The 14,009-nt window shown below is 42.1% G+C and overlaps 1 protein-coding gene across 1 annotated transcript; it reads right to left on the bottom strand.

Annotated features, from left to right (window-relative positions):
- Positions 1-2,227: 2,227 nt before the first annotated feature.
- LOC103817998 (solute carrier family 2, facilitated glucose transporter member 11-like) lies at positions 2,228-10,334 on the bottom strand. The gene is made up of 12 exons (XM_009092232.2): positions 10,311-10,334; positions 9,347-9,445; positions 8,761-8,921; positions 7,074-7,198; positions 6,716-6,845; positions 5,991-6,139; positions 4,652-4,839; positions 4,401-4,511; positions 3,788-3,889; positions 3,553-3,628; positions 2,771-2,898; positions 2,228-2,434 (listed from the first exon to the last, which is right to left on the bottom strand). Exons 1-12 carry the CDS (start codon positions 10,332-10,334, stop codon positions 2,228-2,230), a joined length of 1,500 nt encoding a protein of 499 aa, XP_009090480.1.
- Between the last annotated feature and the right edge of the window lie 3,675 nt (positions 10,335-14,009).

Below are 14,009 nucleotides of genomic sequence, written 5' to 3'. Positions count from 1 at the left end.
CTCTAAACAGTCAGTGATACCTTCAGCAGGTGCATTGAGAGGTGTGGGGGTGTCTCAGGAGGGTGAGGCTGAATGTGCCATCTGCAGGCTGCTAACACACCCAGCCAGTGCACTGGCCTGGGACGGAACCCAGCTTTGCACTCTGGAAACCAAAGCATCCAAAGTGAGCCCTCGTGTTTGGATACAGCCCAGTCTTTAAACCAGTGGAAAAGCAAGTGTGTCAGAGACTGAGTGCAGGTTGTAATGCACCTCTTTAGGCAAGCCTAATAATTGTTTTTTAAAAATTGGACGAATAATGCAATTGTGAGGTCTGAAACTCTCTCTGTGGAATAGACCATAACAAAAACCCCCAGTGACACATGTTGTGCAGACCTTTCCTGAACCATGACTTAGTCACCACAAAGATGCCTTAAAATCAGAGCCTTGATTTTCCACTGTGCTGATGCATTCTACATGCTCAGAGAAGGCTTGTTTTCAACTTGCTCCTTTGTTGTGCAAATAGTTCCATAACAGTCATAGCTCCCCAGAGATAGGAAATCCACAGGCTTTCTGACTTGTGCTGCTTTTATCCAGACTGGAGGAGTGCATGGCAAGCTTGGGATCAGTTCTCACTGCTGCCTGGAAGAGCCTTACATGAGAGAAGTAATTCAGAGGGATCATATGGCATTTGCTAGGGGGTGTTCACAGTGAGATGTGTGGGGAGAGCAGGTTGAAAATGCTGATGGGGATAAAATAAATGGTTTGACCATCTCTCCATGTTAAAAGTGATGGCTGTCTTTGTGCCCAGTTGTTTCTGAGTTGTGAGCTTTTCTACTCACTCTATTTTCTCCAGGCTTTCTATAGCTTGCACTAAATGCTTGTATTGAATGGTATAATTGCAGTAAACACTTTTTAATTGTAAAAACTTCTGTAGGAACGTGCTGAAGCTGATTGTGTTCAAGGTCAGGTTGACTGGGCCGGAACAACCTGACCTAAATGGTGGCATCCCTGCCCATGGCAGAGGGCTGGAACTAGGTGATTTCTAAGGTCCCTTCCAACCCAATCCATTCTATGATTGTGTGGTGTATGTTGATTTTAAGTTAGTTCCTTCACTGTAGCACCCTTGCTGTAAAAAGTCAGCAAATAAAAAGTCAGGAGATGAAATGTCAGTGTTCATTTACAGCCCACATTTGTGGACTGTGTTTCCTGAATGCATTCTGAAAATAATGAAAACCCTAAAAAAGCCCAGGAATAAAACCTGGTTTACAAAAAGCCTTTTCAGGGTATATTTCCTAAGCCAAAGTGTTAAAAACAAACACAAGTGACACCTCCATCTCTAAGGAGAGGAGCTGTAGTTTGTAATATTGATTCATTTTTTCTTCAGTGGTTAGAGGAAAGCAGGTGGCATGACCCACGGTGTTTAGTTACAAGCCATCCTATACTTGTTATTGGTCACTTGGAAAAACTTAGACTACTTCCAATGAACTTCACAACCTATTTTTACTGTTGGTACAATAATCGGTCGTTATTCCCAGCTTGCTTACATAGCAAGAAAAACATTTCCAAAACAAACTTTTTCTTCTGTGAAAACATCTGATGTAATTCCCAGAAGCTGATGCACCAGGTTGAAAATCAGTTCCTTAGATACCAGGGATGCTCTCCAGAGTCTGCTTTCTTTTATAGCAGCCATTTTACTTCTTTTGCATACAAGAATATCTCAGTTTAGCAGGTCCTTCTCCCTGCCTAGAGTTACCAGGATGTTTTCCACTGAGATTTCTATGACATCTCCAGGACTGTTGCTCAGCAAATATCACTTTCAATGCTTTTCTCTGATGTCATGCTGAAACCTGAATTTGAGGTGTCAATTTTTAGTCTGTATCATCCTGGGTCACCCTAAACCATTTATTTAGCTTTCTCTCTACTGCCTGTCAGCCACACTTTAGACTTCTGTGTTTCCCCAGCCTCATGACTGTTGGTCATTGAGCCTTCTTAATAATTCTTTACCTTGGTTCATCTGAAAATATTTCACTTGTTCTTTTGTATTTCTGATACTCTGAGCTGTTGCCAGCAGGTTCCTGCTTATGAGGTACTTAGTGTTACTCTAGAATAATGAGTTTCATCTCTATCTTCAAAAAGAAAAAACAAATGAGACAGAAGCTTGCAGTCTGTTTTTAATGTTTCCTTTTTAGTTCTATTGCAACATTATTTCCTGTCTTTTCTAAGAGATGCAAATTTCTTCTCTGAACATTCAGAGCTTGGTGCAATACAACTGTTCCTTAGGAAAGTTATTTTCAGTGACAGAGATTTCTTTTTTCCCAAAGTTCAGCTTGTTGAATTCTGCTTTTATTTCCATGATTGATTTTCCCTTGGTCTCAGGAAGATACAGGTAGATGAAAATTGCTGATAAAACAAGGACTCCCAAAAAGATAAGGAAGCAGAGAGGTCCAAGGTTATCCTGCAGGCAGAAATGCAAGACAATGTAAGGAAAATAAGAAACTCTTTTCTATTTCCCTGCCCTTTAGTGCAAGCCTGTGTCTTAGAAGTTCAAATTCAAAGGTGTGCTCAATGCACAGTCCAGGACTGGTACCAACCCAGGAGTTCCCACTGGCCATGTTGGACCTGAGTTCAATTGCTGCTTCTTGACAAGCCTGGGGAGTTTCTGAGCCGGTTTGCTGTTTGGACTGAGTGCTAAGCTTTGCATGTCATTGCATTTTATTGCTCTTATTTTGCCCCTTGTTGGCATTCAGAAATAGATTAGCCTGAAAAGAGGGATCCTCTGGGAGTCACTTACAACAATTACTGGAAAAATCATCCCAAGCACAAAGAGTCCCATCCAGTTGATGCAGCCAACAATCAGAAAGGCTGATGGTCTGTATGACTGGCTGAAGATTTCAACCATCACAGATATGGTGGCTCCAGCTGAAAAAGCAATGTCAAACACACACCAGGTTTATTTGTTTCCTTGCTTCTGCTGAAGCTCCTCCCAATGGCAGTGGCAGAGAGGACAGACAGGCAGAATAGGTCACCTGTTGGTAGGTGGCCTCTGCTATGAGGGTGAAAGGCCTTGATTCCAGAAATGGAACACAGCAGTTAATTCAGGTTCCTCTTGTATGTACTGGAGTCGTTTTTCTGGTACCAGTGGATCTGCAGCTCCATATTGCCTGGTAGTTGTTACTGATGCAGGTTTTATAAAACCAGCCTCCCTTTTGGCTCCTGTGGCCACTTCCACCTGGAGCATGTTGGTAGGCACAAGCCTGACTTGTTAAGTTATTAAAGATGATTACTTTAACATACCTGGCAATGCCTAGAATCCTGTTTTTAGCTGATTAATTTAGAAATTGTTTTGAAATTTCTATCTCACGCCCCCTGGAGAGAATGATATGGTTTTAACTTAGATCATATGATAAGCAATAAAATTTGAGGTGTCTGTATCCTTTTCCTGTCTCCCACTTGTGTGTGTCTGCCCTTCCCTCCTTAATTTCCAGAACTTTTTAGCAGGGTTCTAGCCAGTTCTTCCTCTGCCAACCAACTCAACACCAAATTTCCTCCCAGCATAACCACTAATGTACTCACATGGTCCAATTCCAAAGAAGACAACAAACAGGAAGATCAAGATAACACTGAAGTAATGCATCCAGAAAAACTTATGCTAAAAAGTGAGAAACCAGTGATAGCAAACCATTAGACACAGGACAGAATAGCAGAGCTCTGTACTTCCTGCCACTGGCTGAAGATTTTATACATCTCCTGCAAGTTAGGAGCAGAGAGGGGGGCTGGGGCAGTGGCCAGGAGGCTGCTGCCTCTTTACCTGCAGTGACAGGGTCATGGTGAGCAGTGCCAGCACAGAGCACATCAGCAAGTATCCACCCCAGAGCAGCACCTTCCGCCCAAAGCGGTCTATGAGGGTGCTCTGCAAAGCAGAAAACACAGCTCACAAACCCCAGGCCTCAAAGGAAATAATTCCTCCTCTCTCCATGCATTCTGTGCAGAAGACTTGTCTAAATAATAGCCATAAATCAGTGTCATTTGAAAGTCTCTTAGTTCCTAATGAATTTGATTTGTTTTTTTAAAAGAATTCATTATTAATTAAGCTGTGTTTATTAGTCAACCCTAAGCTGTTATTAGACAGTTCCCTCTTTTGCATGCTGGCATGTGTCAAAACGTCCACACATATGTACACACATCTAATCCAAAACATCAGAAGATTATTATTTTGCAGAAAAAAAGTCAGTCTGAAGACACACACTCATGCAAATAATTTAGGGGAAAAACTTCTTTGCATCCTGCCTGTGGTTTTGCAGAAGCAGGAAGATGTGGCTTTGGTTATGTAAAATTTCCCTGAGCCCAGTTATAAGAAAGGAAAGGCACAGTTGTTGACCACATTAAATTTTTCCTTCAAAGTCAAATCTGAAAAGACTTACACACAGTATGGAGGACAAGCACTCACACAACCCAACTCCCAGGGACACGTATGGGATAAGGTATTCTTCAAACTTGGCTGTGTGGAATACTTCAAAAGAATAGAAGTAGATCTGAAAAATGCAAAGAGGAAATAAACCTGTGAGAAAAGGTGTTGCATTTGAGATAGAATTCTAAGCTGGTTTAATAACATTGACTTTAAGAGGTTTGTAATGCTGCCTCTCTTGTCCTGGGTATGAAGAGAGCACTCAACTGCATTTATCCCACAGAGCTGCAGCGTGGTCATGACAGTCACCAGAACGTAGAGCTGCCAGCGCAAGGATCGCTCTTTTATCACTTCAAGGACACGCAAGGTTTTGGTGCTCGCCATCGCACCCTTCTCCTTTATAATGTCATCAATTTCTGCTTGGTGGTCTCCTTGCCCCCAGAGCTTCCTGATGGCTGTAGGGGAGAAAGAGGGAGGTGGATTATTCTACCAGGATATCCTACTCCATCGGAGTGGTTACATTTGTGGGAGTTTCAGTCATTGATTTTGCTGGGTCTGGATTGAAGGCACTTGAGATGGTCGTTCATGTTTGGACTCAGGTGTTTGTTGTTTCTTATCAGTAACACAGTCTCACTGCTGTGAGTTCAGCAGCTTTTCATTAGAAGGCACAAAATGGCCAACAATCTCTGCTACAAGGTCTTTTAAGACTAAACCATCCAATTAAGAGCTGACACATGGATTATTTTCCCTTTTAACCAAATAACTGATCCCAAAGAGCCCCCAATGCAGACTTTTCTGCCCAATTACAAAATGCCACCCAAACCCAAGAAGAAGAAGGAAGAAGAAGCATGAAGAAGAAACCCAGGACAACACCCTGTGCCCTCCATCTTGCTTCCATCCACAGCACACTAAAAATCCCAAAACCTCAATTTCTCACCAAGTGACACACCTACACTACTCTATAATCTATTTCACACTTTTGTGGGTTCCAGTCTATCTTGAAGTCTGGGAAACTTTCTCCATGAATGAGGGTCAAAGTCAGTGCTGCCCTGGGGGTCAGGGCACCCCAGAGCAAACAGAAATATTCCCAGTGCCCTGGGTTTGCACATGCCTTAAACCCTTTAGGCTGCCTGTCCATTGGAGTAGGTGCTGGTGCTGCTTCTGCCATCTGGTTGCTGCAGGGGCAGTGAGCAATTTGAAGGATTTTGTCTGGTTGTCAGTATAGCACAGCTTTCTAATGTGGAGTTTACTTAACTGTAAATGAAGTAAACCTTTGAGTCCTTTTTATTTAACAATACAAAAAAGGACAGCTGCCTGCACCATTTCCTTTAAAGAAATAAAGCAGCGCCCTCCAAGGTGGGGAATGTTAGATGTGCTGATATACATCTGTGTTTCTTGTCTTCATGGACTGAGTGAGGCTGAGAGAGGCCCAGGTCAGCACAGACATTGCCAGGGGTACCTCAGATGCTGGCTGTGGCACTGAAACTGCCTGTGCTCCATGGCATTGCACTGTGCAGCACAGCTCTGCCCTGCCTCCTCTGCTGCAGAGGCTCTCCCTGTGACACAGCAGATGAAAGGAAGTAAGTGAGGAAAGCAGACACTCTACCTTTCCTGCAGGCTTCCTCATTACCCTTCTGTATCAGGAGGTAGGATGGTGAATCAGGGAAAAATGGGAGGGCAACCAGTTGAAGCAATGCTGAAAGTCCACTAGATGCTAACAACCATGGCCACAAAGCTTCGCTTCCTAAAATCTCCCTGGAAAGTGTATGTGAAACAAAATTATGCTGAAATAATGGAATGAATATTCAGGAAGTTTTTTTGAGTGATAAAGATTGCTCAGATTCCATTCAAGGGTTCAGTGGAGTTAAGCTCTGAATTTTAATTTGGCAGATCTCACATTTTTGGCTATTTTTGTTTCTGACAATTTATTTTAAAGGAATTATCTGATATTTTGAAAATCTTTCTGAATATTATCAGAACCCAGTATAATGTCTAGAGTGCTGATGAGATTCATTTGATCATTGCTTGGCCACAAGAGCCAAACATTTGCTAAGACTTTTAATGTAAGTAAAATGAATTTTGAAGGGGAAGTCTCCTAGTAGAAAGAGTGTGGAAATAAGAAGAAATCAGATTATGAGTAAATAATTTTCTGCCTTCTATATTTAAAACTATATTTTCCTCAAATACAATCAATATTTTTCTTCTGGCATAAACTAAGGCATGTTTTGGGGAGGAGGAGAGTGTTTCTCAGTCACTGACTAGGTGAGAGGATAAGGTTAGAGAAACATTTCTACTTTTAGTGTAACCTGATAGAAAACTTGGAGAATTTACCGTAGTCCAACAACCTGTCCTGTGAGTTTTCCCAGGGTCAGAAAAACAGCAACAGTGGCGTTGGTAAACCCACGCAACTTCTTGGGTGAAATCTCTCCTACATACTGAGGGTGTATATTGAGAGAAAAACCTTGAACATACAAGAGGATAAATAACAGTTTACATATTTAGAAAATGCTAATTTTTTCACCATCCTCTCTTATATTGTTTGCAGTCACTCTGCTATTTAGATTACAATTTCTTGCAAAAGAGATGATACTTTCACTTTTCTTGAGTGCCTGGTTTTATTTGCTTTAAAAACCATTCTTAAAGGATGGCTGTAGAGACAAGCCCAGGACAGCAGGCCATGCTGACATACCTGCACCAATGCCATAGAGAAAGCGCCCAACCAGAATCATCTCGAAGGATTTGGCTGTTTTACTGAGGGCCATGAACAGTGCAGCTACCAACATGATCAGGTTGGTGAACATTTGGCACTTTTTCCTGAAAAAAAAAAAGAAAAGAAAAGACCTTGAGAATTTAGTGTGAGATTTAGTGAGAACCTCTTGTACTCTTTTGACTAATCATGCTGTGGCAGGAAGCATGGTACAGCCATTCCTACTGTTTTGAGGAATGGCTGAAATAATTTCAATTTAGGATAGTCAAAATGGTTCTTTAAAACTTTAGGATCTTTTAGATTTGAATTAATCCATTTTTTTTAGGTTAGAGTTTAAGCAGTTTGTCAGTATTTCCACAGTACAAGTAGGGAAAAAGATGGAAGGAATGGCCCAGTTTGTCACCGAGATTTTTAAATGGCTATAAGTCTTCATAAAATGTCAGGTTATTCCCCAGAAATGGTCTGAGTCCAGAGGTCCCATTCTAGAATGGCTCATACTAATGACATCCTTGGCTAAATGGGTTCTCTGAGATGGCAGACAGAGTTTTCTAGAGGCATATTTCATTTCAAAAGTCACCCTGTGAGAATCACAGGCTGGTGTGTTCACCACCCCGGTGTCTCAGGCTCCAAGTCTTTTGCACTCAGAAGTTTTGCTGTGACACTTGCTAGACAAGAGCCCCCTTGCACACACTGAGGATCACAGAGACTCTGTGTTTAGGCTGTGACTCAGCAATTGGGCTAGCATGTGTTAAATAACCCATGGGAGAGCTGCAGGATCCTGTTTCCAGCCTTGGGAGACTCTCAGCGTGTGGGATGAGGCAGTGTCCCACAAGAAATTTCTTGGGGGCACTTACCTGTTAGGAAAGAACACAATTGCAGGCAGGTTAAGATGGTTTGTTGAGACCCAAATGAGGGGCCCCTGGATCAGTGTGTTGTGGAGCAGATCTTTAAGTGGGTCACACCAAGAAGATATGTTTGCCAATTTCTCTGCAAATGAAATTAGTGGTGTTACACACAAGGCACCGAGAACAGACCAGACTGGTGAGGAATCCTTCCTTTGTCCAGTGGCAAAGACAGTTTGGAGCTAGCTTTCAGTAAAATGGATTGTCAAGAACAGAGATGTCTCTTGGACATTTGTTTTGGTGCTGATTATATCTTTACAGTGAAATTATAAGCAATTTCTTTTCTCCTCTCTCCATATTTTCACTAGAATAGATCTGAATATTTAATGTAATGTCACCACCCCACAATGAGTGCATTTAAATGGAAATCTGACTCTTCTTTGTCACATAAGGATATTTTCCAGGTGTTTGTGTAACTGCCTATAGTGTGTTACAACCCAAGGCACACAGCTCCTCCACTGGAGTTTGTAAAGCTTGGGAGATCTTTATCAGGATGATAGGGGACCTTGAAGAGAATGTGACCCTATGCCACTACTCCCAGAGGCACTGATCTGGTGATGTGATGATGACTGCAGCCCTCACAGAACACAGTTCCCTGGGGAGGGCAGATAAATAGGACATAAGGCTGCTTGGAAAAAGTGGATGTGCCAGGAAACCAAATCAATTGTCTTCAACAGGGCTGCTTCAACCAAAGAGAAGGGATTTATTTGTCCCCTCGGTATTTCCCTGTACTTTCTGACTGCTGAGCTGTTACAAGCAGCACTTACTTCCTGTATTTTGTAGTCAGGTAGCCACAGCAGAGGCTGCCCAGGAATCCTCCTATCCCATAAACAGACACAATGAAGGACCACAGCAGCATGATTGTCTCAGGGTGGAGGGGAGAGCCATGTCGGTCTATCCAGGTTTCATTAATAAACTTCCTGATGTGCTGAAAAAGAAAACGAGATTTGCCTGGATAATGGGTATAAGATCCCTTCACATTTGGCTGCTGTACTTCAGATCAGGCCTGTGGCTCTCATATTAGACTTTGAGACTTTTTTTAGTAAAACAAGTTCATTGAGATCACACTGCAAATTCTTCTAGTCTGTATCAGTCAGGAAGCTTCCTGGTGAGCATGCTGAGAGCTCATTGTGTGCCCTCCTTGGGAGGCTTGTACACTACATGGCGAGAGCTTATTTCAAACAGAAAATGCTATCCAGTTCTTTTAAGGAGGAGAAGTTCTCTACATGGGATGTTTCTGTCAGCCAAAGAAAAGGCCTAGACATATCAGCTGAGTGCTCAGTAAATTTGGGATTTATGGGATAACAGAGGCTCTCACCTTTGTGTTTCAGCCTCAGAGACATGGCTACTTACCACAGAAGGATAGTTGATGACAGAAATATGGAATCCATATGGGAAACTGCCCCCAATTCCCAGCACTAAGATCATTTGAAGTAGGCCCTGGAACTGAACCTGCAAAACAAAAATAAAATCTCCATCAGCTTCTCACTGCTCTAGTTTTGTGCAAGGCCAGAGACTTTGTAGCCACACTTCCTCTTTGTCCACTTCAGATCCTTTTGAATTCAAACATTTTTCAAAATCCCTCTAATCTGCTGCCAAAGCACAACCATCAGCCACAGTGCCAGAGCAAATGGGTGTGAGGTGATAATCCATCACTCTGCTTGCAAGAAGGAAAAGGAATTTGAAAAGGTCTTCCTGATAGTACAACTCTCACTGTATGCCTGCAACAGCTGCCAGCTTGGCTGGATAAAGGTGTCAGACCTGGGCATGGAGAAGAGGGAATCATTTTTCCTGTGTGCCATGGACAGCAACCAATGTACACCAAACCATAACGTTTGATGATACATATCACTTCTTCCCTTTTAAAGATGATGGAAACTCCTGATGGATTATATTCATTATTTTTTGATGAAATGAAGAAAGTAATTTGTTTGAAAGTTTATGTCATGATTTCTTAGTCTTTTGCTGTACCATTACTGGATTCATTATTTTGGGAAGTAATCAGAGTGGTTAATATTTAGTATTGTTTTCAGTAATTTAGAAGACAAAGTATCATAGTCAGTGCTGGAAGAGCCAGAGCTGTTGTTAAATTTTCAATTCATTTTAATTTCGTTTTATCTTGTTACATAGAAAGACAATGCAACAGGATCTTCATGGCCCTAAGTCCCATTGCTCTTTGTGATGTTCAAACACAGAAAGGAAAGATGGTCTCTGTAACAAAGGAATTTAAATTCTTTAAAGAACCTGAATCTCTAGTATTATGTTGTCTTTGTCCTTTGTAAGCCAGAGGCCAGAGGAGATGTGAGGAGGTACTCACCAGGTTGGAGAGGAAGGCAGCCATCTCCTATGAATGAGCCAGTACCTGCTGCTCACTGCTGGTACCTGCCAAAGGAGCCAAATGCTCACATGACCCAGCAGCAGTGTCACTGAAGTAGTCCCATGTTACAGAAGTTAAATTTTACTTCAGAGGGTTTGGAGTTAATTGCACATATTCCAGCTGTCGTACAAAGTTTAGGATTGCTGGATTAAATATTTCAACCAATGCTTATGTGTAGCCCAAGTAAACAGGACGGTGTCCCTTGCAAGACCTGGGTACTTCATGAACTCTGTCTTCTGCTAGGAGAACAGGGGACTGAGAAAACAATCTTCAACAGGATTCCCATCATCATCACCTGCTCAGTTTTCAACATAAGTGAGACACTTAGAGACAGAGTTCCCTGATGGGAATCCTAGATGGGGTTTGGGCAGTGAACTCCAGGACTTTGGTGTGTCACAGGAAAGAGCTGTCCTCTCTCCAGGTGACAGCAACTGGAGCACATCATGACTTAATCATTACTGGAAGGAACTGAACTACTCCATGATTTTGAAATGGGGTGCAAACTTAACAATTCTACACTGGTACACCAGGCTTGACCAGCCAAGTGTTTCATAGATGATTTTTCTTTGCTAATAGAGGGAAAGATTCATCATGTACAGTTTTGTCTGGCATTTCCTCTAGCCAGTGTACTTATTTCTGTGTCTGCCATGAAAAATAAGGTTGTTTTGAGGCTGTTTTGTAACCTCCACAGCTGGATTGATGTCTGTTTCTTCTGAGAGAAAATTCTCAGGCTTTAACTTCAGTTATTTCACAATTAAGAGGGTCTTGAATGTATTCAGTTGGTACATGATTTAGTACTTGCCATTTACACTTCAGTTGAAGGAGAGGATGAAACCATAGTTGATGCCAGCAGTCAAATTTACTAGAAAATATTTCATGTGCAAAGCATATTCCTGGGTTCCCTAGCTAAGGTTTGAAATGTAGTGCATGGCACCACCCATCCATTTCTCCTGCCACTCTCAGGCCTCATCATGGCCTTGACTTTGCTATTGATTTGTGCTGAGAGTTCATGGAGGGATTTTTTTTCAGTTGAGGTTCTCTAGCAGAGAAGCTGCTGCTAGAGTGCAAATGAGACTGTCCCTTTGATGCTGAGAATTAATTTCCTTTTCTGTAAAATTACACAAAGTTGAAACCACATGCTGTGCATCTGACTAAGGGACAAAATCCCATGTTAGCTGCTGCTATCTGCCTTGCTCAGATGATGTTGGGGGGACACAAAAACAGGCAAGAACATGTAGATTTCAGCATGGGGCACTCCTTCTCAAATGCAGCTGTTGCATCTATTTTCTAATGTCTTACTTCACCCACTTCCACTTTGTGTATTTATACATATTGGAACTTACACTTTTGCTCTCGGACTTTAATTTAGAATTCCTACTTTGGGTAGGTTGAATCTTCCTCTCATAACTCTCTTCCTGTGTAATGTCTTTTGCATTTATGGTGATTAGTGACTGTACTTGTGTGCTGTTACTGCTTAGACTGTTCTGAGACTCCCTTTATTAGATGTGCAGTTCCATAACATCTTACAGATATCCTTTAGTCGGATTTGTGCTCAGGACAGTGAATCTCACAGCATCAGGTCACTTAGCCATTTATCTTGCAGTTTTACAGCCATGTGTGACACACATACCCAGAGCTGTGCTAAGCCTTCCTTAGTACAGATCCATATTTTTTGTGTCCAGCTGACTGAAGTTCACAGATACATTTTTTAAGTTTTTATATCTGCCTCAATTAGTATTTGAGACATATCTCACCTTTCAGCTGATGTCTCCGTGCATGCAGTGTTCCTGAATTACTGTCCCCTTTGTCCCTGTGCCCTCCCACATATATTTGAGCCATCCCTTGTGCTGTTTCATCCCTTGACCTCCCTGTCCCCCTCACTGTGTCCCCCAGGACACAGCTCCTGCTCCACTGAGCACAGGCCAAGGCTGACCTGTGCTTCACATGGCTGTTCCAGTTCATGGTCACAGCAATGTTCCATAGGGCATGGCTGGCTTCCTGGGGAGCATCCTGGGGGGAAGGCTTTCCTAAATGGCACCTAATGAATAACTGAGACAGAGAAGTGACTCACTGGGGAGTCTGTCAGCAGTGCTACACAGTGCCACTCTGCTCTTCTTTCCACAGATTTCAGGGATTGTTGTAATGGAATGGTGTTTCCAGAATGACTGGTAGAGAAGAAGGAATTCTGTTTTGCAAAAAGTTGATATTTCTTGTCTATATTGGTAGCTGTGTCCAGGTGACTGGTACTTTTAAATCATATTACATGTAAATGGAACACTACAAAGTGATTGAGTTTTCTGACTTTAGACACTTCATGTTTTGTAGATACACAGTTCTATTGTTGTAGTTATATTTAATGAGATGTCTGAAGCATCACTCAGTACTAAAGACAGAAATAATGAAAAACCCCAATCATGGAAGGTTATGCACACCAACAACTTCTTCCAGTCAGCTCCCCCTGAGGAGATCATGATGTGGGGAAAGAAATGTTTGTGGAGGCCAGAAATTTTATTACAAGGCAATCTGCCATTTTCATTATGGTTACCATTTGCAATTAAAAATAAGCAGCAGTTAAGATGAACAATTGAATTCTTAATTTGAATAACCTTTTTTGAGTTGAAGTAAATATGCCTGTCAAAGCAACAGCAGAGGTAAACCCACTTATTTTACTGTGCAAATCTAGAGTTTGGACTTTAAATTGTATTAAGGCTTCACAGGAAGCCTTAGCTTTGTTCATGTTTTTCCTCATAGTATTGCTTTGCTCCTACAACCATGTGAGGCTCTCATTAATAGAGAGAAACACACAGAATGTTAGACACCTTCTAAAGAAAAGAAAAGAAAATACACATGGGCCTGTGTATTTCAAAAAAAGCTTCTGATTCAATCCATTCCAGCCTGAGGAGGTTCTTCTGGAGTAAACAGGTTCCAGGTAGGCAAAAGTCACAGGAAGAAAATAGCAGTTCAGCTGCTGTGGGATTCACAGCCCTTGAGATATCTGTGGGAATTCTGCTCCTGGAGGAGCTGCAGACTTGGGATGACAGCAGTGATGGGCAGGAGAGCACAGAGGATCTAAAATGACTGTGGGTGCTGGGGGTTTGTGGAGGCTGGACTCTCTCCATCAGTCCTTTTAGCTCTGTTGCTGCTGAAGGGCAATCTGAAAAGGTTGAAGCCTGTCAAACAAGACAACACACAAGGACACCATGGCACTGTGCATGGGAACCTGGCAAGGTTCGGTTATTCAGTTGAATCTAGAGAAACAAAGAATTTATCTCCTATTCCACTAAATTTTTTCTTTAATCTATTATGGATTGAACACTAGCCAGAGATAGCAAGCCAAGAACTTCACTGTTCCCATTTCAGCACTGTAAAAACATACTCAGAAATCATAGAGAGAGGATCACAGGTCTTCCCTTTCTCTGTGGTCAGCAGAGTGTTTATAAATTCTACATGTGTAGTCTCAGTGGGTATTGGTTGCTCTGTTAAGAAGAGATTTACACATCAGCACGTTAAGCCAAAATGCTCATGATTCACACAAGCCTGACCTGTTAGTATCAGCCCTTATCACTTTTCAGAGCTGCCCAGAGTGGAGTGCTTGAGAAAGAAGCTGGTTTGGCAAAATGGGAACCTTGTAAGTGACAG

Source organism: Serinus canaria, chromosome 15, assembly GCF_022539315.1.
Source record: "Serinus canaria isolate serCan28SL12 chromosome 15, serCan2020, whole genome shotgun sequence".
Classification (NCBI taxonomy): Eukaryota; Metazoa; Chordata; class Aves; order Passeriformes; family Fringillidae; genus Serinus; species Serinus canaria.
The sequence above is the reverse complement of the archived record's forward strand: the minus strand, read 5'-3'. Positions and strand labels throughout refer to the sequence as shown.

Bases quoted from the DNA above. Each gene is read 5' to 3' on its own strand.
- LOC103817998 (XM_009092232.2), bottom strand. From the start codon at position 10,334: ATGGCTGCCTTCCTCTCCAACCTG. The intron at 4,840-5,990 runs GTAGAGTGTCTG...TCTCCCCTACAG, and splicing joins TGAGGAAGCCTGCAGGAAAG to CCATCAGGAAGCTCTGGGGG. The intron at 3,890-4,400 runs GTAAGTCTTTTC...TCTGCTTTGCAG, and splicing joins GCTTGTCCTCCATACTGTGT to AGCACCCTCATAGACCGCTT.